Raw genomic sequence first — 25,166 nt, 5'->3', positions numbered from 1 at the left:
TTAAATTTGAATACAGAAAAATCTTCGCCGTTCAAATTTAACCTAAATTACTTTGACATAAAGTGCCCATGTCGAATACTAGTGCAGCGTCGAGCACTAGTACTTCTACCTTATCTCTGTCTTACATTGATGTGACTGTGTTGAGTTTTGTCTCTGTTTTGCTAGTAGCACGTAAGTGCCCCAATTTGGTGCCGTGACCAGGATGTATTTAACTTCTTCAGGATGTATTTAACTTGCCAAGGATGTACGAGTATTTATATAATTCAGTTGAGATCTGTCTTTGTTTTGCTTGTGGCACGTAAGTGCCACACTATCTAATACTGTAAGCTATGTCCGCAGTAACGTAATCCGGCAACATTGTTATATCAGTCATGGTTATTATTTTCAAAGAAATATTAATATTTATGGAGGTTTCGCCAAATTTTATCAATGAAGACTTGGCTTGAACATATTCTTATTTACTTAAAATTAACGTTTAATTTTGTTATTTTGATCAGAAAACTCGTCTTTAAAACAAACCTGTCTATTTAACGGCTATTCTAACATTAGCTTGATAAAGTTTACGATTCTACAGACTCATCTATACCAACATTAGATCCGCTTACCACTCGTCAAGTTAGTTGTTCGAACCAATACATTATTGATCTCCTATTACGCATACTTCTAAGTGATCTAAGGGTTCTTTCTACACTGGTGATACGAGAACTTGGCGATGACTCTGCTTCTTTTTATCAGGTACGTCATTTTGGTCAGTACCATCGCCCACACTGTTAATTGTTCATCGATGGACCTTATACCTTTTGTAATAAGGTCGACGAATGTACAGTGACGAGTGTTGCTGTTTGTACAATAGCAAATAGCAGAAGCGTAGCTGTCCCGGTCAGTCATCTCTAGGTAAGGCGCCCAGGCGGACGCCCTTTAATAGTTTGTACCCAATTGTCTGTGATATTTTGTGCCAGCCAGCGTAACTAAGTAAGTTTATAATTAATTAAAAAAGAAATACTTGGGTATTTTTTGGTTTTGTTTATCAAGTTGCATTTGCAATTTAAGGAAGTTATTATTTCACCCTATTGGTACAACAAATACATTTTAATTACTAATTATTTGTGCACATCATATGGGCATAGGACCATTGATTGCGGGCGCAGCACGGTTCCATTTTTATCGACTATCATTATGCGCGTCCCTTTCGCACTTACATACTTGTTAGAACGTGACAGATATGGTGACAAGGGATAAAAACGCGACCGTGCTACGCCGCCTGGTAATCTGACAACAAATATAGAGTTCGGAGTTCTATCACGTACATCTGTCCGACTGTTTGTCTATGCGACCGTATGTCTTAATTAGACAACCACTCCCTTAACCTAAAAAATACATACATATTCGTGTTAACATCATTACAAATTTAATTGTAGACAAATTATTTTCTGAATATTTTGATACCTTTTTTTTTGTCTAGTAAATATAAAAAAGAAGTGAAGCTTAAAAACTTTTATTTCATATTTATTTTATAATATAAATGTTGGAAATAATTTGTATTTTTTAATGTTGTTTTTAATTGGTTATTACTTACCATTGGGTGTGTATATGGTACGAAACCCCTTTATTACATGCATGGTCCGACACGCACTAGGCCAGCTTTTATTACTAAGAGTTACTTGTCCGTGTAATAAATAATATTATTATGCAATTTATAATTTATTACAATCAGAGAGCAGTATTTAATACAGACTTTAGACTAGTTTAGACATTCACGGAAAACAGCCATTGGTGTTGCCATTTTAAAGTTCATTATAATTATATAAATTTGTTGGACTTCAAACTTGGGTAAAAAAAACCACGGCCCTATTATATTCCCTGTGTCATTAACTTTATTACATCCTTGTGTATATGTACAGTCACCTGCAATAAAATGTTAAATAACGAAGGCCGTAAAAATATCTGACACGATCTTATTTGTAGAGCCTTAAGAGCGTGCATTATCTATCACCTACCTACCTACCCTACTTACCTACCTACCTACTAGGGGCATTCCAGTTTAATGCCCTATGGACAGTGCGGGCGAAAAATGCAAGGCTACAGTTGGGAACCAGTTACAGTCAAGTTTGTAGACATATGGGGGAATTCTCGGGGATCAAGTGCTTGAGTGGTTTAACACATTCACAGCTAAGAACCCGATGAGTGGGTTCATTTTGTATTGGAAATGGAACTGAAATTGTATTGGAACTGAATATTGTCGTCCGTCTAATATGTACTATCAATAAAGCAATATAGGTGCCTTTTCATGGAAACTACATTTTATAGTGGTTCATAACGGTATTTATTCTATGTTTCTAAGTACAAAGGTATTCTATAAAGAATAGGTAAGTCATGTTTTGACTGATTTTAACTTCTACGCACATATTGTAGTTAATTCACTGTATATTTTTTCAAAGATCCTATTCGTGGTAAGATGTTAATTGCCGTCGCAATCTATTTGTCTAGACAACGTCGGTACAGTGTTTACATTTTGAACTTTAGTCCGTTGTGATAAGGGGAAATTTGTATACATATCTATGACGCACTCACTTGTGTTAGCTTTGCACTAACATGCAAACACATAGACAAGGGTGTAGTGGTTCTTAAACTCGGTAAAGACACCAACCACTATATCTAACTTCGTATTATTAGCTTTAAAAATTTAATCCATAGATGTACCCGTGTTCTAATACTTCTAACCTGGCACGATTTGCTATAATATTATCATATCAACTGTTTTTAGGGTTCCGTACCCAAAGGGTAAAACGGCACCCTATTACTAAGACTTCGCTGTCCGTCCGTCCGTCCGTCCGTCCGTCCGTCCGTCTGTCTGTCACCAGGCTGTATGTCACGAACCGTGATAGCTAGATCACAGTTGAAATTTTCACAGATGATGTATTTCTGTTGCCGCTATAACAACAAATACTAAAAACAGAATAAAATAAAGATTTAAGTGGGGCTCCCATACAGCAAACGTGATTTTTGACCAAAGTTAAGCAACATCGGGCGTGGTCAGTACTTGGATGGGTGACCGTTTTCCTTTTGCTTTTTTTCCGTTTTTTTTTTTTGCTTTATGGTACGGAACACTTCGTGCGCGAGTCCGACTCGCACTTGGCCGGTTTTTTTTTCATTTGTATCTCCTTGGATTTTATGGGCCTATAAATCCCAGTCTTAGAGGCCCAACTCGTAGAGGCCCCTTGGAGAGCTTTAATGTCATGTAGAACGCCTGCTGGAACCCGTTCACAGACGCGAGAATATTATTTAATGACATAATATTATTAGATATTTGTTCCTGAGTTACGGTTTTTTGCTATGTATTAAAATGAAGTGTCGGAAGCCTCGGCCCGGTCCCGGGCCATTCTAGCGTGATTTATCCTTTAACGATCCTTTCATACCTGTCCTACGTAAATGATGATGATGATTAGCCAGTTTTCCTCTTCGGTCCGTTTACGATCGACTTAACTATTATGTAATTTCTATAAATGACGAATACAATAATATATGCAAACACGACAACGTAGCTTTATTATAATAATAGGCCGTATCTGCAACTAGTTCTAAAGGCTAATTCGAACTAACTTTCCTATGTCAAAATGATATCATTTTACTATCGTTCACCCGTGCGTCACGTTCGCGGCAATATACAATTATACATGTTCGAACAACAGCCCAATTCTAACAATGCTTATAAGATGTCACAGCGATACGATACCGATATGTAAGCACATAATTGTTCAAAAACTTATATACTTATGTACTTCACTATTTGTTTTGAAGTACCTAGATCATACTTTTACTGTTGTTTTATAATATTCCATATTCATTTCTACAAGATTTTGGGTATTATTAAAGTAAAATAAAATTCAAACGCATCATACAACACTATTAGAAGTATTAGAACAAATTAAATTATTATCAGAAAATATTTTAATTTGTTTTTATTTCGAGTAAAAACACTACTAATTATAAACTGAAATAAATGTCATTAAGAAAAAGTGACCAAGGCCTCCAGTGCCCCAGGCTGAAATCGAACCAGCGTCCTCTGCTATCGTGGCAGGTGCCTGTGCGATTCGGCCACCGGGTCACGGCATCATACAACGCTTCGCTCGTCTACAAATTAAGGCCCTAGTGTTCATTGTAACTGCGTATATGTTCCGTAACGTCACAGACCGTGACGCAAGCCATTACTCCCATATTAATCTACCGAGGTATACTTAATGTTCTTGAAACCGATTCTGCTCCATTTGATATGATTCTCTTCTTATTTCGATACGACCTTGGCCGTGACCACCAATCAGCGGGCCGATTTTGATGTGATAACGTCTTAAAAGTCGATGAACACCGGTAGCATGCACGAAAAAGTGTCACGGTGTGAATAGATCTCCATGGTAACGTTGTGGACAGACAGACAGGACACGTTTTCTTATGACGTTATCACGCTAAATTATCGTCCGTAAACCGACTTTATAGGCAGCCATATTTTTTTGTAAGATTTTGATAATATTTGGTAGGTTTGAAGAGCTACTCATCCTGGTCAAAATAAACACGAAATCCCATTTTGGGACATAAAAAAATTATACTTATAAATTTCCGTTGAGTTACGAAAATGCAATACGTTTTCGTAACTCAGTGAAAGATTTTGTAGGACATAAGATGAAATTGCGCTTATTATGTTGTACAGAATAGAGAACTAACCTTTATCCACCTATCAAAATCTCACCAAAATGTAAAAACGTCTAGGTATACTTGGTCAAGCCAATATTGTCAGTAGAAAAAGGTGCGAAATTCAAATTTTCTATGGGACGATTAATTACCCTTCGCGCCTACATTTTTTGCCGCCTTTTTCTACTGACGAAATTTGCTTGACCAATTATATTTAACGCACTTATTGGGGCGTGCGAGAGGCCTGAAAAGGCTCGTTCTTAAAAATATTATATTCGATATATTATTGTCTGCGACCTAATTGCCATGAGTCCGCGACCCATACAAATTGTATTAAATAAGAGCACCGTGAACAAAGTTTTGTACGGTGCTCTAAGAATTCGAGTTGTGGCAATTAGACGCAACCGCAGACATTTTGTCAGAGAATGACCCCTTAACACGACTCAAGGTCAAAATTTGATGAAATGAAATTTATCAAAATGAAATGAAACCATATCAAATTTGTAAAACAGCATCAAGCTCCGTTGTGTATTGTCTCAGCGTGACATACGCCTCTATGTTTGTAAAGGTTTAATAGCGATTAAGGCTTGTTAGGATGCATGCATGCACTCGGAAAGTTGTCAAGATCATTGCCAACAGCGCATGGGCTAACATAATCATTTAAAGGGGATCTATTAGTATCCGACTAGCTTAACTTCGCACTGTTGTTGCAATGACATGTAGATATGCCAGAGTCTGAGGCCCGTAGTATTTTTATAAGAATTTAACTATACTCCTTCCTTGTTTGGAGGACTTTGAACTAACATAAAAACATTAAATAATTTTAAGTCCGATATTGAAAAATAGTAATAAAGATTTATTAATTGTAATAAAGCAATTATTGATTTTTCATGACTGTCTAATAAAATTCAAGTAGGTATGTTATCTACAATTAATCAAAATACTTAATTAAACTGTGTAAGTTACACATAAAGAGGAACTTTATATAAAATTAAGATATTGACGATTAAAACTTTAGAATGATGAATAAGACGTATGACTTTTGACTTCACGTTAAACAAAGTGAACAGACCTAGGGGAGAGCGGGGTTAAACGTGCCGGAGGTAAGTTGATCCAATGGGAATAGGAACGCAAGTAAACCATGGAGCGATTCGTATGATGTTTGTCGCGAAAAGTCAGACCACTATGCGGTTGCAGGAGCCGTTTTCGTTGCTTCCATTGTAGTTATGGAAAATAAATCAAAAACGAGGGCACAACGAACCCCACGGATAATCACATTTTTGCTTTGGATTTTTTTACTATCTGTTGATAGTACACAACAAATGATCATATATTTCGACGAACTGCAAAATACTCTTTTAGCGTGTGTGAACTGAGATTTAAATATTTGACGGATAAGTTATAAATTTTAGCAACGGAACAACCCGCCCCATAGCGGGGTTAGTTGTCCCGTTCCGACCTATCTCATAAAAAAAAAATCTGGCAAAAAAACTGTTTAACGATGCACAAAATAATATCGCTACTCAGAAACGCAAACAATCATTATTTAATTTAGCGCAACCCACATACCTTATTCACACTGTTTTCATAGATCAAATTTGTATTTTATGAAAATCGGCACTTTTAACCCCGCTCTCCCCTACTCACGTACGAAGCAAATTTATCTGGCCATATAGAAATCAAATATTTGGCTTGAACTCGTCAACCGAAGGTTTGCGACACCTCACCTTCGGTATAGGACACCATACTCTAGTAGTCGCACCTACATGAGGCCTCTGTTTGAAATGCACGTTTAATGGCTCGGCCACGACATTGCGCGCCTTGCGACGGCGGCAGCGATAATCTTAGGTTGGAGCGAGACACAGCGGTCAGACCTTTCGTTCCCTCCTATAGTTGTCGCTGCCGCCGTCGCCAGTCGCGTAATGTCGTGGCCGAGCCGTTTGACGAAAGTAGAGGACCCGCGCGAAATCGCCTTTTCATATAAACTTAGTCCTCATTTTCCTCTCTGGATATTACATTATTGAAAATATTTTGACACAATTTGTTGTATATCAACGACAGCTATGCCCCTACGTTTATTTTTGTTTTCGAATTTTTAATTATTTTAAGAGTTAGGACATTAATAAAATTTTTAGTAATATTTTTCGCTCCTAATTTTACTAAAAAAAAACTGGTCAAGTGCGAGTCGGACTCGCGTTGCAAGGGTTCCGTACATCACACAACTTTCAATATTTTTTTTGTACGTGAAACGTGACGTGAATAAAACGTCTTGAAAAACCCGCATGGGTCAATCAAAAACCAGATGTAACATGAAGTTTTCTGGCGTGGTGGCTTATATCTCCGCAACTATGCAAAGTAGCTTAGATAGGAAGATTAAATGCCGAACAATATTATAGTACTAGTGTCCAAATGCGAAGACTGAAGACCGAGCTCCGCGTAGGGCTGATAGCTCGGAGCGTCCGACGCGACGGGTCGCGCTTCCTACAACTTTCGCAAGTGTTTTAAAAGAGAAGGCCGAAGAGAGATAATACCTTCAGGGTGGCCAAAAAATAAGTGCATTCCCTCAGCCAGGGAGGTTTTGGGATTATACTGAGCTTTACAACTTTTACTATGGGACCAATGCCGAATCGAAAGAAAAAATGTATCCTCCCATAGAAAACGGACCAGCCAAAATGTATGAAACAGCCAAATTTTTCTTCGCGATTTCGGGGTTGCACTTTGGCAACTGGAATACACTTAGTTTATTTTTTGGCCATCCTGTATAATAGTGCTTTTAAAATACTACGTAACAATAGTAACCTAATCAATCAGTACTACAAGTACTATTGCGGCTATGTTCCAGATACAGCCTAGTCGCATTTTTTGTCTTCAGTCCGACTCAAGCTTGAAGCTAAAGGCACGCCTCTTCGGGACCCTTCGGGCCTTCGGCCTTATGCGGATATAGGCCTAGGGCCTTCACAATAGCGTCTACATCACGTTTCACCTAAACCATTGCGGCTGTGTCCCTAAAATAACCGAAACCACATTTTTGTTATTAAATCCGACTCACGCTTGACTCTAGATTTCTAATAGGTTTTCCTGTCATCTTTAGGTAAAGGACTATTTAGTGTATTTTTTTCAGAATTTTAGACCTTGTAGTTTCAGAGATAGAGGGGGGGGGAATGGTCATTTTTTGTCTATTTTCTTGAATAACTTCTAAACTTTTTATCGTAAATTTATAAAAAAAATATATTTGAGATTCTCACAATGAGCTCTTTCATTTGATATGTAACACGATATAGTTTGCAAAACTTTATTTTTTAATTTTATCTTTTACCCCCCAAAAGTAGCCCTTATGTTTAAAATTTATTTGTTGACGTTACATATCCGTCTTTGGGTCACAATCTTACATATGTGTACCAAATTTCAACTTAATTGGTCCAGCAGTTTCCGAGCAAATTGGCTGTGACAGACGGACGGACAGACAGACGCACGAGTGATCCTATAAGGGTTCCGTTTTTTCCTTTTGAGGTACGGAACCCTAAAAATCGAAAAAAGTCAAACGTATGGGCACAGCTAGTGTTTAATATACATCAAATTATGTAAAAATATTTTTCATGATGTCAATATCCAGAGAAGAAATGGGAACTACGTTTGTGTGGAGAAACGGGCGTCCCCTTTTCTCTTAACTCGTGCTGTATGGTCTTCTATGGTAGAGCACTTAATACTAACTAATTATACAACTACAACTATAGTTAACTTAACTATAGGTAGTTATTTAAAAAATACTGAATTAGCACTAATCGTTGTGTAAACAGGGCCCAATATGAAGGCCAGTCACAGGCCGTCACAGGCATTTTTGAGCACCTCGGCAGTCAGCTGCCGAGGTGCTCAAAAATATCTAATGATCTTATAACATATGGGATGTACGGAACTCTGTTACTTATGATGTCTCACTCAATTAACACATAATATACATAATGTATTGATATGTGAGGTCATAATTATAATCAAGATGTATTGTAGAAAAGATCGCAAAAACTCAACAGACATTCATAAGAGCATTTCAAAGTTTACAATTAATAAAAAAACTCCTATAAAAACGGATGATCACAAAGATGTAACTATTTCTAAAGCTTTAATCTAAAAAATAGTTACCATAATGAATCACAATTTTATGAAGGATAAGAAAATAACACTATTACATAATAACTATATATATTCGTGATCACGCGGCCCCTGTGAGTGGATTCCGGATATTAATAAAAGCATAATAAAATACCAATAAAACCTTTGATCATCAGATTGAAATAAAGTATAAAGTAAGTGCTATTTTGAACTTTTAATTACAAACGGGTAATGAACGATTGTGCGCGCTGAGCGCTATTGCGACAAACTCTTGGTTGACAGAACGGTTCCGCGACAAACTCTTGGTTGACAGAACGGTTCCGCGACAAACTCTTGGTTGACAGAACGGTTCCGCGACAAACTCTTGGTTGACAGAACGGTTCCGCGACAAACTCTTGGTTCACAGAACGGTTCCGCGACCAACGAATTTTTGACGAGTGTTTGACAATATAATATGTACTTTTAATTAGCCCAATAACGTCACAATTTATCTCCTTGTTCAAAAAAATGTTAGAAAGAAAGCAACAGTTTTGGTATCTCCCGATACATTACATTAAAAACAAGTTATAGGAATGTATATTAATATAACTGCTCATCTGGCGATGGTATTTTGTTCAAAATATGCTATTAATATGTAAAAAAACAAGTATTGTTTGATATGGGAATACCCCCCACAACCACCACAACCTGCTTAAATATTTTTGTGGCAATACTCTCTTAATCAAAACCAACTATAACTAAATGGCATAACAATTCGTGTGTGGTGACTACAACAACACGTGTATCTATTATTTAAATTATTTAATAAAACTTGATTTTGGCCAATTAATCATAAAACTACATTCATATTTACAGTAACCATGAAGTTAAAGTCAGAACTCCTGGAGCAGCCAGCCGGCGAGATGTGGAAAAAGATCAGAGAAGAGCTGAAGGAGGATTTGGAGACTACTGACAGGGACGCGGCCCTCATCAGGGACTGGATGAAGAAGCAGCCTCACTTACCGGATGATTGGGGTAAGGTACATCAAAATACAGTTGTACTTCTGCTTAGCACTGGACTCCCGCAGCTCAGCTTTCGGCCTCGCGCGCTTGGGTGATCCTGTGGGACGCTCCGCGCCTTCGGCCCTACGCGGAGCTCGGCCTTATAAGGGGAGGGCTGAAGAAGATGCCTATCATAGCTACAAGGTTAAAAGAAAAAGATAAAAATTATAACCTACCAAAAGACCTATGAATAAAACTAAATTAAAACTGACATTCTAATAAATAATGGTAAGCCTGTCAGTTACCTAATATATCAAAGAGTATAACTAATTAAAAATCAATCACATTAATTGAATTTAAACGACTTAATGCATTTCGAATTTGTAAATATGAATGTAGAATGTAGCAAAGAATACATTTAACCTGTTTATAAATGACTTATTAAAACTAACACATCAGGAGATAAAATAATGCCCCAAAAACGAAATTTTTTGATTTGAATACCCAACTCACATAAACATAATGTCGGAGGACGGCTTAAAGTGATACAACCACGTTTCCCGACATATAAGTAATAGGTGTTATTGATGATGATGATAATGATGATGGTATCCTGTTATCCCTCATCAGGGACATAGGGCTCTCAGAAGGGTTCTCCACTGTTGTCGATCCTGCGCTGTCTCTTCGACTTATAGGTGTTATTGGGGCATTATTATTACTCGTATTACACCCTTATCATAATGGTTCTATTTAACTAGAATGGAAATACAAAACCAACTGGATCTGTCACTGGACGACCTGATTTTAACCTACATTATTTGGTCATGTAATGTTTTCATCTACCCTCAACTGGCTGCAGGAGCCATTTGAGGGTAGATTTTGTTTACTTTTATTTAAATACCTATATACAGACGATAGTGCTAAACACACCAACATAAACCAGTGGGGAGACACTCCTCACTTCAGTTGAACTCGGCTCCGTTCGGCTCAGCATTGCTCCGAGCAATTATTAGGATTGGCACCACTTGACTTCCTTTTGCGTGCACGACCATCACAGATAAATTAAGATAATCACTTAAATTTTGACAACACTAAGTAGCCGAAAGGGATAGTGTCATATATTAGAAAGGGATAGCATGATTCCACGCTGAACCGCTGTCAAACTTCGGGAGTGTAGGATCTGTCCTTTCTTTACGGTAGTTAAGTACTATTATGTATTCTGTGCAAAAACCATGTTTTCTTCATTCCAGATTACCAATGCCTGCTCACTTTTCTTCGCGGCAGTAGCTTTTCGCTGGAGAAGTGTAAGCGTAAGCTGGACATGTACTTCACGATGCGAGCTGCTTGCCCTGAGTTCTTCACTGAGCGGGACATCACTAAGCCAGCTCTGAAGGACGTATACATGACCAAAATGTAAGTATTCTGACTTAGAGCAAAAATACATAAGTACTCACTCCACATCAGTTTTAGTACCAAAAAGACTATTATTTTCGTAATCGACATCTCGCATCGAGTATCGATAATATCAGTACCTATAGGTGCCAAAACTGATGTATGGACTGAGCACTCTATCTTACTATACTTACATATTTCTCTATGATTCTGGTGAAATCCAAATGAACCAAAGGCAAATTAAGAGGGAAAAACCCACGGTAATCTTTTCAATCCTACCTAACGTTCACGATAAATGATTTAAAGAATAGGAACGTACTCGTAACAAATGTCAATCAGCAGTAATTGGCAGACGATCATTAGATATTTACCTATTTAAATAGTTTGATGTTCTTAATTAAAAAAGATAGATAAAAAATATGGCATTTCGCTTAATGTGCATTGCGGATATAAAAATAATATAATGATCTTAGTATCCGTCAAAAAAGTGACAGCAGGGGTCATGAAGCTTCCTCATCACACTAAGACCGCGATATTTATAAGAGTGACATTCCATTTCCAACTGCAGTTGCAATACTGTTCATTTTACTATGCAAACATTGGAAACGCGTCGCTGTCATTGTCAATTTCCATAGTAAAATGAACAGTATTGCAGCTGCAGTTGGAAATGGAATGTCACTCTTATATTGCATTAAGGTTACATTCAAATAACGACTGCAGTAGTCTTGCTAGCGTAACGTAGCCAGACGTTATAGTCCGTTTTTAGAGCACCGTACAAAACTTTGTTCACGGTGCTCTTATGGGATCACTTCGGTCTTGCAAATCGGTTAAATGCGTTTTTCTCAAAGACCGTTTGATGTAGGTACCTGAAATTTGGAATAGTTATGGCAAGTACCATCACTAACACTGTAAATAAATCGAAACTGTTTATTTCTGATTTTAGGGGGAAATTTAGGGGTTGAGAGGGGTAGGCTGAATTTTATTTTCAATTGTAAGAATCGTGTGAGGTACCATTAGAAAGCTTGCAAAAAATTGAGTCGATGGACTGATTTTGACTTCATTTTAGAATGCAATAGTTTCGATAAAAAATGCATTTAAAGTTGCAAGTTTTCATACAAAAATTTTCACCTCTGTCCTGGCGATTTTCGGGAAAACTATAGCTAACAGGCAGCTGACCAGACAATAACCAACTAAAACGAGTATGGAGACGGCGGGAAAATTATCAGGTTAACTCTAACTTTATTAGTTTTTAAACTGCAGCCTGATCTTTGGTTGCTTAGGGCTAGCTAACTGATGCTTACACTGGTCATTCATATTAAGAAGTAATTTAGTAAGATAGATCCGTACTTAAAACTTTGACATTGAAATTTATGACTTATGTCTATAGCGCCCTCCAGACTATGCGCGTGAATCGCGGGCGAAGCCGCGAACGCGAGTGTGGAGTCTAGTTCGCTGATATGCGAAATCGACTCTAGACTCGCGTTCGCGGCTTCGCGCCGCGATTCGCGCACGAGTGTGGAGCGGGCTTTTGATACAAAGTTTAATTCTACTTACTTACTTTTGTGAGATATTTCATTTTTTTTTCTGAATAGCCTACTATAAGTATGAGAGAGTAAAAGATCTGCAAAATGCAACCTTATTATAAAGCAAATAAGTTTAAATTTCGAACGGGCTTTCCAACCAATGGACTATCGCAGTGTGCTCAGTAAGAATCATATTTATTATTGGAGTTTATCAGTTCAAATTTAAATTAAGAATTCCGTTCTTCACTGTCGTTGTGTTTTTTTTTCACATTAGAGCACATAGAGTTAGTAAAGCGATAGAATAGAGATAATAAAGTCATTCAATATTTATTAACAGCTATGGCGTCATCTACCTATAGATTTTACTGAGAGTATCTGATTCGTCGAAACAGTACCTATTCCTTTTCATTAAGTACCATTACATTTATGTATTAATTGTATAAAGTATGTATATTTTTGAACCGATCGGTGAGAGTAGCAACTAGATACTGTTCTGTTACGGAAAAAAATTAAAATTCACAATTCACAGTTTTTGGAAACAAAGGTAAAGTTGACGAAATATAAAGTAAGCCGATCTTGATCAAACTTGTTTGAGTGACAAAAATGTCAGTTAAGATTTGGTACTCATGAATTCCAGTTCTACTAAAATATTTTTGCTTTTAAAAATTGATGTACAATAAGTCCAAAATTGTCCGGTAAGTTAGGTTTATATTCAAATTATACGCAATTCTTTGTAGCAACTCCGCCAAGTGGACGGAAACAGGTACTGGACGGCAACCTGACGCAGTTACCCTACTTGTACTAAAACTTAGACATTTATTAATAGATACTTATTTCTGTGACTTATATGAAACATGAGCAAATTGATTAATACTTTACGTTAATTATATTTTGAGTCAGAAACAAGCCTAACGTCAAAAACCGAGAAATGCCGAATCACAGACTTAATTGTAATATTATTCCTTTATGAGTCGTGCCTGCCCAGTCTACAAGTTTAAAATACAACAATTGCGACTATATCAAAGATTATGAGGTTGTATGTATACCCAGTATTTTTGACGGATTTAGTTTTTCATGCTCGAAGTTGCCTGTCAACTCTGACGTATATTAAATTGTCAACTATTTTGGTGGTTGAAAGAATCAATAATTGGCAAAGTGCCGTGGCAGAAAAAGCCATTCTCACAAAAAAGAATCAATAATAATGAAAATGTTCAGACAAGTGGAAGAATATCATACTTCAATATGTTATGGATGCTAGTAAGATGTAAAAACAACAGTTTAGCGGAATGTCAGTTTACGAAATGGTTTGTACAAATTACAGAGAAATTCATAATAATTTGTTTCTAGTTACTAGAAATGTGCCTTCACCAAACGTTTTAGATAAACGGTATTAGGCCTATATTATATAAACGTTTTTGATTTCGGTTGGCCGAAATGGCACTTACGATTTTTCCAAGGGTCCAACGTTTTCTGTTCTCTTTCAAGGCGCAGCAACTAGTATAATTTCTCTCTCCTCGCTCGTTAAAAATGCCGTTTGTCAAAAAAGGACAACCATACTGTTGACAAGGTGGACTTCAAATCAAGTGTTGCCTTTCTTGATGCGCCCAGTCTGTATATGTATGCGTAAAAGCGTATATGTGTGCTCTTTTAGGGATGTGAAAAGTCGATTTTAATCATGTTATATATCGATAAACGCTACATAGCGGAACGAAATAGCGATTAATTGAAGCTTCAATATCTTCGTTAAACATAAACATAATTGAAATGCTAATGGATAATGAATATATTATAATATAATAATATAATTCAATTATTGCGGAACACCTATTTTAGGAGGTATTTATGTATTTTAATTAAATATCTGAACTTTCCCTTGGTTCCCTGCTGGGGCGTGACTATAAAATTGTAATCTGATAACCACAATAAAGAATAAAAGCGTTTTTGGTCATTTTAGGTATCGTTAAGCCTTTGAAGTAAAATTAAAATTGCGAGAAATGTCGATAGTTTATCGATATGACTTTATCGACATGGCTACAGCAACGTGGGCCTCATTGTTAATCGTACACTAAACAAAAGTGGCAACAGTGACAGCTCGCTGAGACACCGTCTTTATATATTATTAAGTCTATGGATTTTTCCTCTTTTCACCTCCAAGATGAGGTTGATTGTTAGTGTTAGAAAGCTGTAATTTGGTATGGATATACAATCAACAAACTTAAAACCACCTAAGGATGTGTCGTACGGTGCTCTGAACACCGTAGTCTTGACTTCGTGCTTGGCCAATTATTTTTAGCATTAGAAAGAACTTCGCAGAAGTAAGCTTGTGGTTCCAAATCGGGCACTTTTAGCGGTAATAATTTGAAGTAAATTATATGTATCGACCATGCTACAGTAGATAATGCAATAATTATTAACAATTAAAGAGCCTGATAAAAACTGCACGCTTGCTTCTGTGGAGTTCTTTCTAATGCTAAAAAAAACGAACTATAGCGATGTTTTTTTTTTTTATTATGAATGGGCTTACTCATGGCCACAGACTAGCCGAGGCGTAGACGTGGCCTACGATGGAGCGAGCTCGCCCAGAAGGTGCCTGTTCACTCTTGATTTGAAGGTTGCCGGGTTATAAGAACACGGAAATATAGACGCCGGCAAGGAATTCCATTCCTTGGCAGTGCGCATAAGGAAAGTAGAAGCAAAGCGCTTCGTGCGAATTGGTGGAATATCTACCAAGTAAGGATGGAAACCGGCCGTGCGTCTAAAAGTCCGATGGTACTATTCTTAATGAATTCCTTAATTGTGACATTGCGGTTGCGATTACAACGTTCAAAAGATTGACAGTGACATGTTGATGTCACTGTCTGTTCACCGCTGCAATAAAGGGTCGTTGTTCCCACTTCTGTATCTGTCAAATTTATTTGGCACGACAACGACGCCGCAACCTGTAGTTAACATCCGAAGGTTACCTTAACAGCATTACAGCGTTAAGGGGCTACCCCACGCCAATAACCTTCGATCTGAATCTCTTAGTTTTCTAATGATTTTGTAGCTTATTATATTAACAGAGACTGCTTTAAGCAATATAGTACCCCATATTTACTTCAAAGTTCATTTGTCTTTGAGATATTTGGCATCAAATTTGAACAATTTTAGGCTAATAAACTGGTTTTCTGGCTATAACTTTTGTGTTAATTAGTTTAACATTAAAACCAAATCTGTAGATTTCGTACATGTAAGATCCTTCACAGCAAACTAGATACGAAAAAAGTGTTTTTAGAAAATGTTTAAAAAAATCATAAAAGTATTCATTTCTTTCAAAATCCCGTAGACAAAACCGGAGATAAAAGATTGAAGAACCGATAACTGTTTGTGATGTTTGTCTTATAATTATATATGTAGTGCAAAACAAGGAGATACTTGTACGATTCAAAACTTGTCAAAAATCGATGAAAACCTCGGGTAGCCCCTTAAAATACCTACCACCTTTAAACTGACGGGTATATTAAAAACCTATCCGCTGTAATATTTATAATATTACCAACTATCGGAAGGTAGTTTCGGAGTTGACCTTTGATCAAGGCCACTGGTCAATGCGTGCCACCTTCGCTAATATTTACCGAGGCGCTTCGTATACAAAGATTTACTTACACAGATTCGTCTAAGATTAAAATACAGGGAGGCCCTAAAACACGTTGACAATTTTTTTAACTCCGGCATTTTGTTGATAAATTTAACAAGATAAATGAGAAATTGTATAAACAAACGTATCTGTCTTCAAAATATTCTCATTATTAAGCTAAGCGATTGTAGTTTTAAAATTAGAACAAATAATAATGAAATAAAACATCATTTCAGACAAGGTCCGCCACTGCCCGGGATTACTCCAAATGGAAGAAGAGTCACGTTAATCAGAGGTCGGCATATAAAAAGAGTACTTTTGTGTATATTTTATTATGTATATTATATTTGTTTTACTCTACACCACCATTAATAATTTAAGGCCCCATTACAAATAAGTAATCTCTTGTATGGTTACATCCCTGGGTATCAGTTATTATGAAATTTGTTTCTTAAAAAGTTAGCACATTTGTCCAAATGACTTAGATCGAAATCTCTATAACAATCGTTAAATTTATAGTTCGTTGTTTTTAGTATTAGGAATAAGGTAAACAATCTTGATGTGTCTTTTAATTTAAAAACACATTTTATAAATAAGTTACGGCAAATATGTAACAATTATTGTGAATGTAACACGATTATTTATATTCTTCTACTTTCATAAGTAATAGTTATTGATTTTTAAACAGCGTTTTTTAATTAAAAGCCATGTCAAGATCGCTTACCTTCTTTGAAGTTCTTTCTAATGTTAAAAAAACTACGAACTGTAATACTTAATCTATTGTTTATGGTCCTGTTTTTATGTTCAGCTATCTGAACTAGAGGATTTTCCGCCATATTTGAAAATGTGATGTTCATGTTTGTGCATCCTGTAAAAAATCGCCTTTTAATTTATCAGAGGCACTTTAGATTAAATGAATAAGCCGTTAATCTTCCTTTAAATAATTCCAGGCACCCATCCCAATCTCGATGCAAAGCAGATCACCGACGTGTTAAAATTGGCGTTGATGATCGGTGACGTTCGACTCACGGAGGAGAAGACTGGGGTTGCTGGAGACGTGTACATAATTGATGCCACGGTCCTGGGACCTAGTCTCTTAGCTAGGCTGTCTCCTAGCGTCATTAAGAAGTTCTTGATTTGTGTCCAGGTAAGCTTATTCGCATAGTAAGGTGAAGGTTTAGTAAGGTTAATGTGATGATTGGTGACGTTCGACTCACGGAGGAGAAGACTGGGTTGCTGGAGACGTGTACATAATTGATGTCACGGTCCTGGGACCTAGTCTCTTAGCTAGGCTGTCTCCTAGCGTCATTAAGAAGTTCTTGATTTGTGTCCAGGTAAGATTGTGCTGTATTGTAAAGTAAGGTGAAGATTTAGTAGTCAATATAGAGCACACAGTGTACAAAGTAGAAACCTAAGAAACTGGCATTGGTGATCGATGACATCCGACTCGCTGAGTAGAAGGTCAGAGCTGCTGAAGACGTGTACATAATAGATGTAACGGTACTGGGGCCTAGGCTCTTAGCCATGCTGTCTCCTAACGTCATTAAGAAGTAATTACTTGTTTACAGGAAGCGTATCCAGTTAAACTGAAAGAAGTCCACATCATCAACACATCGTCAATCGTTGAACGCTTTGTAAACTTCATCAAACCTTTCCTCAAAGAGAAAATCAGGAAAAGAGTAAGAATATTTTATGTTATGATTAGCTAACTCGATAGATTGCATCACTCATAACATAGCGACATTACAAGCGCACGTAGGCTTAATTGAGTAAAAGGTGGCTAAAACGCTCCGGGTCCAGGCCAAGGCGTCTGACAGTACTTCGATTTCTGTGACGGACGACTAGCGATCGGATCACGTAATGTTTCCTATAGAAAAAGATTTGTCGAACGCTTTTTCTTGTCTAATCTACGATCATTAAAAGAAGTTTAAAGACCATTTACAACACTTTTAAGGACATTGTTAGTTAGTTATTTATAAATAAAGATTTCTCTCTCTCTCACTCTTCCTAGCTATCTATCCCACATGGTGGTGGGGGTCCGAATTCCTGCTTAACCTTCTCCACTTTGCCCTGTCTACTGTTCACGACATTGTCCTGGTATAACCTGGACTCACTCATCTCCTTTAACACATACTACAAGTGAAGATGAGTGTAAAAAAATATATAACTAATATACAACCAATTTAAAATATGTATAAGCAATTCTATCCCATTACAGATATACGTCCACAAAGGCATGAAAGAGCTAAGCAAACATATCCCTCTGGATATGCTGCCAGCTGAGTACGGCGGCAAAAGCCCCAGCATTGACGTTCTACATGGTGAGTACATCAACCTCTTCTTCCTCGAGTTGTCCCAGCATTTTGCCACGGCTAATGGGAGCCAGGGGTCCGCTTGACAATTAATCCCGAGAATTGACGTAGGCGCTAGTTTTTACGAAAGCGATTGCCATCTGACCATAAAACCCAGAGGGGAAACTAGACCTCATAAGGCTTAGTCCGGTTTCCTCATGATGTTTTCCTTCACCGAAAAGCGACTGGTAAATATCAATTGAAATTTCGTACATAAGTTCCGACAAACTCAAGAGCATCAACATAATATGTCCACAAATATTACATTCGGATGGCAAAATACGGAGACACGGAAATGAAGATAAGGAGACGGACAGACTATTCGAAGATGTTTTTTTGTTTCAAACATATTGCCGCTGTTTTACTTTAGCGTCAACTCTGAGTAAAATGCCAACGCTATCTCGCTCATTCCAGAACAATGGCGACTGAAGTTAGAAGAGTACCGAGACTGGTTCGCTGCGCAGGAGTCAGTGAAAGCCAACGAGGCGCTCCGGCCGGGTCGGCCGACCAACTACGATGAACTCTTCGGGATCGATGGCTCCTTTAGACAGTTGTCTATCGATTAAGCTTAACCAGACCGCTTAGCATGACTTGCTTTGCCGCGCGCGACTCCATGTGACTACCGCGACTTCAAGTATGCAGTCGCGCTTGACAGCGCATGTCATGCGGTCAGTTGTCCTATGAAGGGAGAGGTAAGGAGAAAACTCTCTTATGGGAGAAAAGTCGCAAAAACATCCAGCTGGACAGCTGACGCTATAAATAACAGTTCTTAATTTCTCCAGAGTGGCGCTAGTGTAGATATAGGACGTGAAATGAACTTAGCCGTCATAGACGGAGTGAAGTGCGCTGTCCGCTTTTTTTAATCAAATATTCTAGGTATTGTGGCGGTTAAGCTTTTTTGACGGGCATATTTTCATACACAGAGATTGTTCTACTTACATCTACCCTCCATAAGTTGTAGGTTTTAATGACTGGTTATAGAATTAAAAATTTGGTATTATGTTAAAAAAAACTTTAACAAGACCGCACGTAATATGTGATATTTTACTGGATTGAGTGGAGTTATTGTATTAAGCAGCATTTCAGAATTAGGCTCCAGATGTGATAAGACATAGGGTCATGATAACAAAATCACATTTTATGTAATTATAATTTAATTAGTACTTTATGTTACAGAATTACAAATGGGAAAATCTAGAATAATAAAATTTTATGGCATACTTATGTTTATTTTGTAAACATTGAAAATACATTTTATATGAAGTACTATCTAGTATTTTGAGAACTTTTGTCTTTTATTTGATTTATTTCTCACCTCGCGTTTTTTACAAATCACTTAAAATTTAACAAGTATCTTTGTTTGATCACTTTTTGACTAACCCTAAACTCGATTGAACTTTAACAATAGACAATCAAGCAAAAAATAGGCATATAGTCCACAACTATTCCTGTGACATAGTGCTTTAATTCGTGCCTCTTTTCGTTCTCCTTTGTCCAAAATCAGAGTAAGACTCTTGCATACTTGAGATACAATAGACTCCTAAATCAGAGTAAGACTCTTGCATACTTGAGATACGATAGACTCCTAAATCAAGACACACGATTCAGTATTGCGATACAGCGGGGAAATGCCGCCAGCATCCTTGGTATAATGCCTCAGGGGCCTATTTTAGATTTAAACTAGTTATTAATTTCGTTTAGTTGTGCCACTGTATATATATTGTATGTAAATAAATGTATCAACCTGAAAAAAAAAGACACACGATAAAGTTATGATATTTATTCTCGTAAATGCCTTTATAGTTATTTATATGTAGTAGCTAGCCGTTGATAATAGCTTACGTGTAGGCAATCTAATCTTTATTAAAAGGGTAATAAGGGTGATCAAACCAGAACACACCCTTTATTACTCGGGTGTTACTGTTAAATTTGTTGATAGCTGCAATTTCTTCCTCCGTAAGTTTGAAATCGTATATGTCGATATTCTGCTTTTGGCGATCCTTGTTTGCTGATTTGGGTACTGGAGCTGTTCCGCGATCAACCTAAAAATATAAATTGTAAATAGTTAAATTTCAATTATTTCCCTCTTGTAGTCGATAGGAAAATGCCTGTAATATATGGTTAATACGAAACGCAAATAGGCGCCAGTCGTCGAGAGTTGCGGAAACCTGATTTCGCTACAATACAATGGATGGCTTTATTAAAATTACTACTAATTTAGTATAGTACTAACGTATGTAGCTTTCTATTCCTAGCTGAGAATAAGGTGATAAGAACTTCTAAATTTGCTGCATGCATGCTTAAGTTAAAACGTTAAGCAACCGCAAAGTATTTGCAAAATACACCTGTGTCTGTGACAAGGGATAGAGTTGTTACTGTTCATGAATCTTATGATGAAGATGTTGATGTAGGTAATTTAAGTAGGAACCTTTATCTCCTCACAATGTGATTCTTCGCCAGCGGACCAAATATGGTCGCATTTATTGTCTGCCAAGGTGGCCGACAGTTTCTAATAAATAGTACGTAAGTATCAGAGAGACGCATGAGACGATAGAAAATAAATATATAAGGAAGACGGATAAGAAATAATACTTGGGTGCTTACCAAATACCGTAGCACCACTTGGAACGTGGTCTTCCCGTATTTCTTCGCTATCTTCGTCAGTACCGGATCGTCGGGTGCGGGAGGCGGAGACTCCAGAGATTCTCTGTCCACCATGAAGCCGAATGGGCTGTGGGCCATGACAACAATTCCTTTTTTCTGACAATAGGCTACCAAAGATTCTTGCGTCAGCGACGGGCTCACCTGCAAAACAGTGATAGATACTATCTATACGATCCTATCTATCAGATAGGAATCACGTTTATGCTTTATAATTATATCTCATTGGTGAGATTTAAAAAAATCATGTCAACGAAGAATTTTAAGAACTTAACAGTGATTAAGAGCTCCTTTGCACAAAAGATCCATAAAAAATAAATACAGTCTGATTAATGCAAGAACATGAGAATATTGGAGCTTTTTGGTGGGATCCAAAAACACAACGATCTACTGAAGATATGAGGAGTTAGCAAGACTAGATGAAGTTAAAATTGTATGGTGTCTATCCAAATATGGTGGAGATGCTTGAATCTAGTATTTAAATCAGTAAAATGTTTTTCTCTATCCTTATATCCTCCTGACGACCGGCGTCCTACACGTAGTACAAATCTCCAACCAAGCTTTGAATTTTTGTGAACCTAACGTAGTTCGGTAAATTTAAAATACCAAATTTTGATACCTACTCAGTCATCAAGAGTTATTAAGTATTCTGATTAGAAAGTATTACCTCTATTTGGTTCACTGCAGGTATCGTGTGACTGTTGGCAATAATCCTGTCTATCTGCTCGCTGTTGAAGTTGGACACTCCAATGGATTTGGCCAGTCCCAGCTTTTTGGCGTCCTCCATGCCCTTCCACGTTTCAAGATAATCAGTATCCGCCAGTTTATTTTCCGCCTGGAATTTAAAATTTATAGTTACTTGCTAGCCAATTGGTTTATTTTTCTCACCTTTTGGAGCTTGACAATTGTTTGGAAACGTTTCACGAAACTTGTCGTAGGTAAGTAGGTATTTGTATTAGTAAAAGGGAATGCATATGCATAGTCTATATATCTTCTACATTAAGAGATTCTTGAGATTAGGATACTTCTACTTTAGTGAGTAAGAAGGTTGCTTAGTTGAAGTCGATGGTATTTTTAACATTCTGTCCTTTACATTTTTAAAGTTCTATTCGTCAATTATCATAATTATTCTAGGTAGTCGTAACTTTGTATTTGCTGGAAATATATATCAGTAATGTGAATTAGACAGTGTATAAGCAGATACCTTTTCACCTATGGGGAAATGTATGAGGTATAGGTCTGCATATGTCAAGTTGAGTCTTCCCAAAGCTTCTTTTAATGCCGGAACTACGTCTTCTCTGGAGTGCTTGTCATTCCAAAGCTGAAATTATAAAAAATAGTTTGTCAACTTAGAATCTCAATATTTTATCGTTTGGAAAAGTGCAATTCCAACCAATATGCAACATAAAATTAACCATTTTAAATAAGGATGTTATCTTCTTGATAGCAATCTCCCCCAAGAGTATCTACAACAGTCGGTCGACAGCTACCTTAAACTCTTTGTTGCTATCGTGCCCAAATCATCAGCTTCCTGTTAGAGCACTTAGAGCTCCCGAGCTCCCATATACTTTTTTTTGTTACACTTCGACTAGGCTCAAATAACCCTTAATAGCTCTAGATACCTTGGTTGTAATAAAGAGATCCTCTCTCTTGACAAGTCCTCGCTTCACCACATCAGCGATGGCTCTGCCTATCTGCTCCTCGTTTTCGTAGATGACTGCAGTGTCGATGTGCCGATAGCCTATCTCGATGGCGGAGACAGTGGCTGTGAACGCTGCCTCGCCAGTCTGTTAGAACCATTAGATCAGATTACCAATAACTTTTAGAGGGTAAATGAGAAAGTAAAAAAAAAAATTCAATCTTAATGTACCGACTCGGCTGTGCTGGAGATTTTTAGGGTGGCCAGGTACTAAACAGTGGCCTGTTAATGACGAATTATCCTATTTACGCCTAATTTGAATTATTTATATCAGACATCCAAAAGTGGTTCAAATTCAAGTTAGAATATTAGACTCATATGTGCTAAGATTGCCAAGGTAGAAACAATAACAAGCAACTTTGTGCAAAAACAGGCTAAATACGGGTCGGTGAATCACGTACCTAATAAATAAATGATACCTACTGAATTGTGCGTCCCCAGTGCAAGCATCGGCATCTTATTGCCATCGTTCAGCACCTTTATTGGAGGCAGTACCGCTGAGGCAACCTGAAAAGGAGAAGATTTGCACAATGAATTAACTCTTCTTACCCGTCACATAAAAGTCAATTTAGGCTTTGTAATTCGATGAACTAACCACTAATATAGGCTGACTCACGTTAGACCGGGCCGTGTCCGGGCCGGAGCTTCCGATGCATCGTTTTCTATGGAAAGCATCACCTCACGTGATCACCTGTCATGTCATAGAAAAGTAGGTAAGCGCCGAAAGCTCCGGCCCGGACACGGTCCGGTATAACGTGAGTCATCCCTAAAACCTCACTAATAAAACTGTTAGGGTTAGACAAAGAAAAGTCTGCAACAATTTTGATAGCATACATACGCAGTGCATTAGTGTTATTTATACGTCATAATGTCAGAGAACTTTGACGTTTAAAATAACACTTGCACTGCGTGTACTATCAAAATCGTGGCAGACTTATCTTGGTCTAACTCTAGGTACCATTAATGTTCGTATCATGGTAACATCATAACAAAAAGCTCATGCTTTTAACAAATGTTCTAATAGAAATGCGAACCAGTACAAAATAATCAGGCTAGGTCAGTTACATTTACTTACAAAACTTTGGCAAGTGTATAGTTATGAATATTACGGGTAAACACGGAATTTGGTCACGATCGGAATAAATAACAATTTTAGTTTCAAAATTGTAATTTGAATTGATTGATTTCAATTCACTTATAATTCAGATTGATTACCTACTTTACCTAATAACTGTCTATAAATCAAATTGTGCTTGTATGCAATAATGAAACAAGTTGGTAAACAATAATAAACTAACAAATAAGTAGTATTAACCATGTTCACATTTCAAATAAGTACGAGTATAAGGAAAAAACACAAAAAACTAACACATAACAACTTAAAAGCGATCAAGCTCGATACTCAAAATTATTACTAGTTGGATGTTTTTATATATAGAAATAACTCAATAAATAATCAAACAGAGCACTCACGTTTAGCGTCAAAAATGTCACAAACACGAGACCCGAGATCATTTTGCGCGCAAAGCTGGCCTCAGACTACATGGATGTGTACAATGATGAAGCGACGACCTTACGCCTGCTGCGTCGTGGACCCAAGACCCTTGGTCACAACTCACGATACGTCCACGATTATCCACTGCGCTACATTATACAAGCTGCCGTATTCGAACTTCAAGTTATTCACAAGAGACGACACGTACAAGATCCATTCTAGATACGTTATAGTTTAGATATCAAGTAGTTTTCTTTTGCAGCGCAATTCGGGCAACCAATGTCACTTTTACGTTAGATAGAGTAAGATATCTATTAGATGTGAATTGGATATCTAAGTCATATCCTGTGGAAATCGTTCAAGAGTATCTCCAGAATTGCGCAGATGTCAAATTTGACGGGTTAGATCTTAAACAAATATCTTTATCGTATCTTGGTGATGTCTAAAAGATGTCTAATAGATGTCTATTTCAATATCCGAATCGGGCCCAAACTCAAAAATTTTAGGGAATCCTACCTATGGGTCAAACAGATCACTGTGTTACGTTCTTTCCTGTAGACATACACAAGAGTTAAGGGCTATGCTATAAAGCTTAATTTTCTTATTTAACCCTTACCCACGTAAAAAGGTCCTCCTTTTATTTACAGAACTATGATAA

General features: G+C 37.2%; 2 protein-coding genes across 5 annotated transcripts; one reads left to right on the top strand and one right to left on the bottom strand.

Annotated features, from left to right (window-relative positions):
- The first annotated feature begins 862 nt into the window (after positions 1-862).
- LOC134674553 (alpha-tocopherol transfer protein-like) lies at positions 863-19,938 on the top strand. Its single transcript, XM_063532663.1, has 8 exons — positions 863-972; positions 9,646-9,804; positions 11,022-11,184; positions 16,539-16,597; positions 17,253-17,449; positions 17,871-17,981; positions 18,521-18,623; positions 19,068-19,938. Exons 2-8 carry the CDS (start codon positions 9,651-9,653, stop codon positions 19,217-19,219), a joined length of 939 nt encoding a protein of 312 aa, XP_063388733.1. The 5' UTR covers positions 863-972; positions 9,646-9,650; the 3' UTR covers positions 19,220-19,938.
- LOC134674544 (aldo-keto reductase AKR2E4-like) lies at positions 19,559-24,568 on the bottom strand. Of its 4 annotated transcripts, none has more exons than XR_010099624.1 (8): positions 24,487-24,568; positions 23,437-23,520; positions 22,937-23,101; positions 22,519-22,635; positions 21,982-22,149; positions 21,258-21,458; positions 20,398-20,695; positions 19,559-20,235 (listed from the first exon to the last, which is right to left on the bottom strand). XR_010099624.1 is itself a non-coding variant. In XM_063532651.1 (7 exons), exons 1-7 carry the CDS (start codon positions 24,526-24,528, stop codon positions 20,507-20,509), a joined length of 966 nt encoding a protein of 321 aa, XP_063388721.1. In that variant the 5' UTR covers positions 24,529-24,568; the 3' UTR covers positions 19,559-20,506. The 4 variants fall into 4 exon arrangements, 1 of the variants encoding a protein (XP_063388721.1); XR_010099626.1 differs by having other exon boundaries at positions 19,559-20,190; XR_010099625.1 differs by having other exon boundaries at positions 19,559-20,257; positions 20,420-20,695.
- Between the last annotated feature and the right edge of the window lie 598 nt (positions 24,569-25,166).

Source organism: Cydia fagiglandana, chromosome 20 (assembly GCF_963556715.1).
Source record: "Cydia fagiglandana chromosome 20, ilCydFagi1.1, whole genome shotgun sequence".
Taxonomy (NCBI): Eukaryota; Metazoa; Arthropoda; class Insecta; order Lepidoptera; family Tortricidae; genus Cydia; species Cydia fagiglandana.
This window is presented reverse-complemented; position numbering and strand designations above follow the sequence as displayed.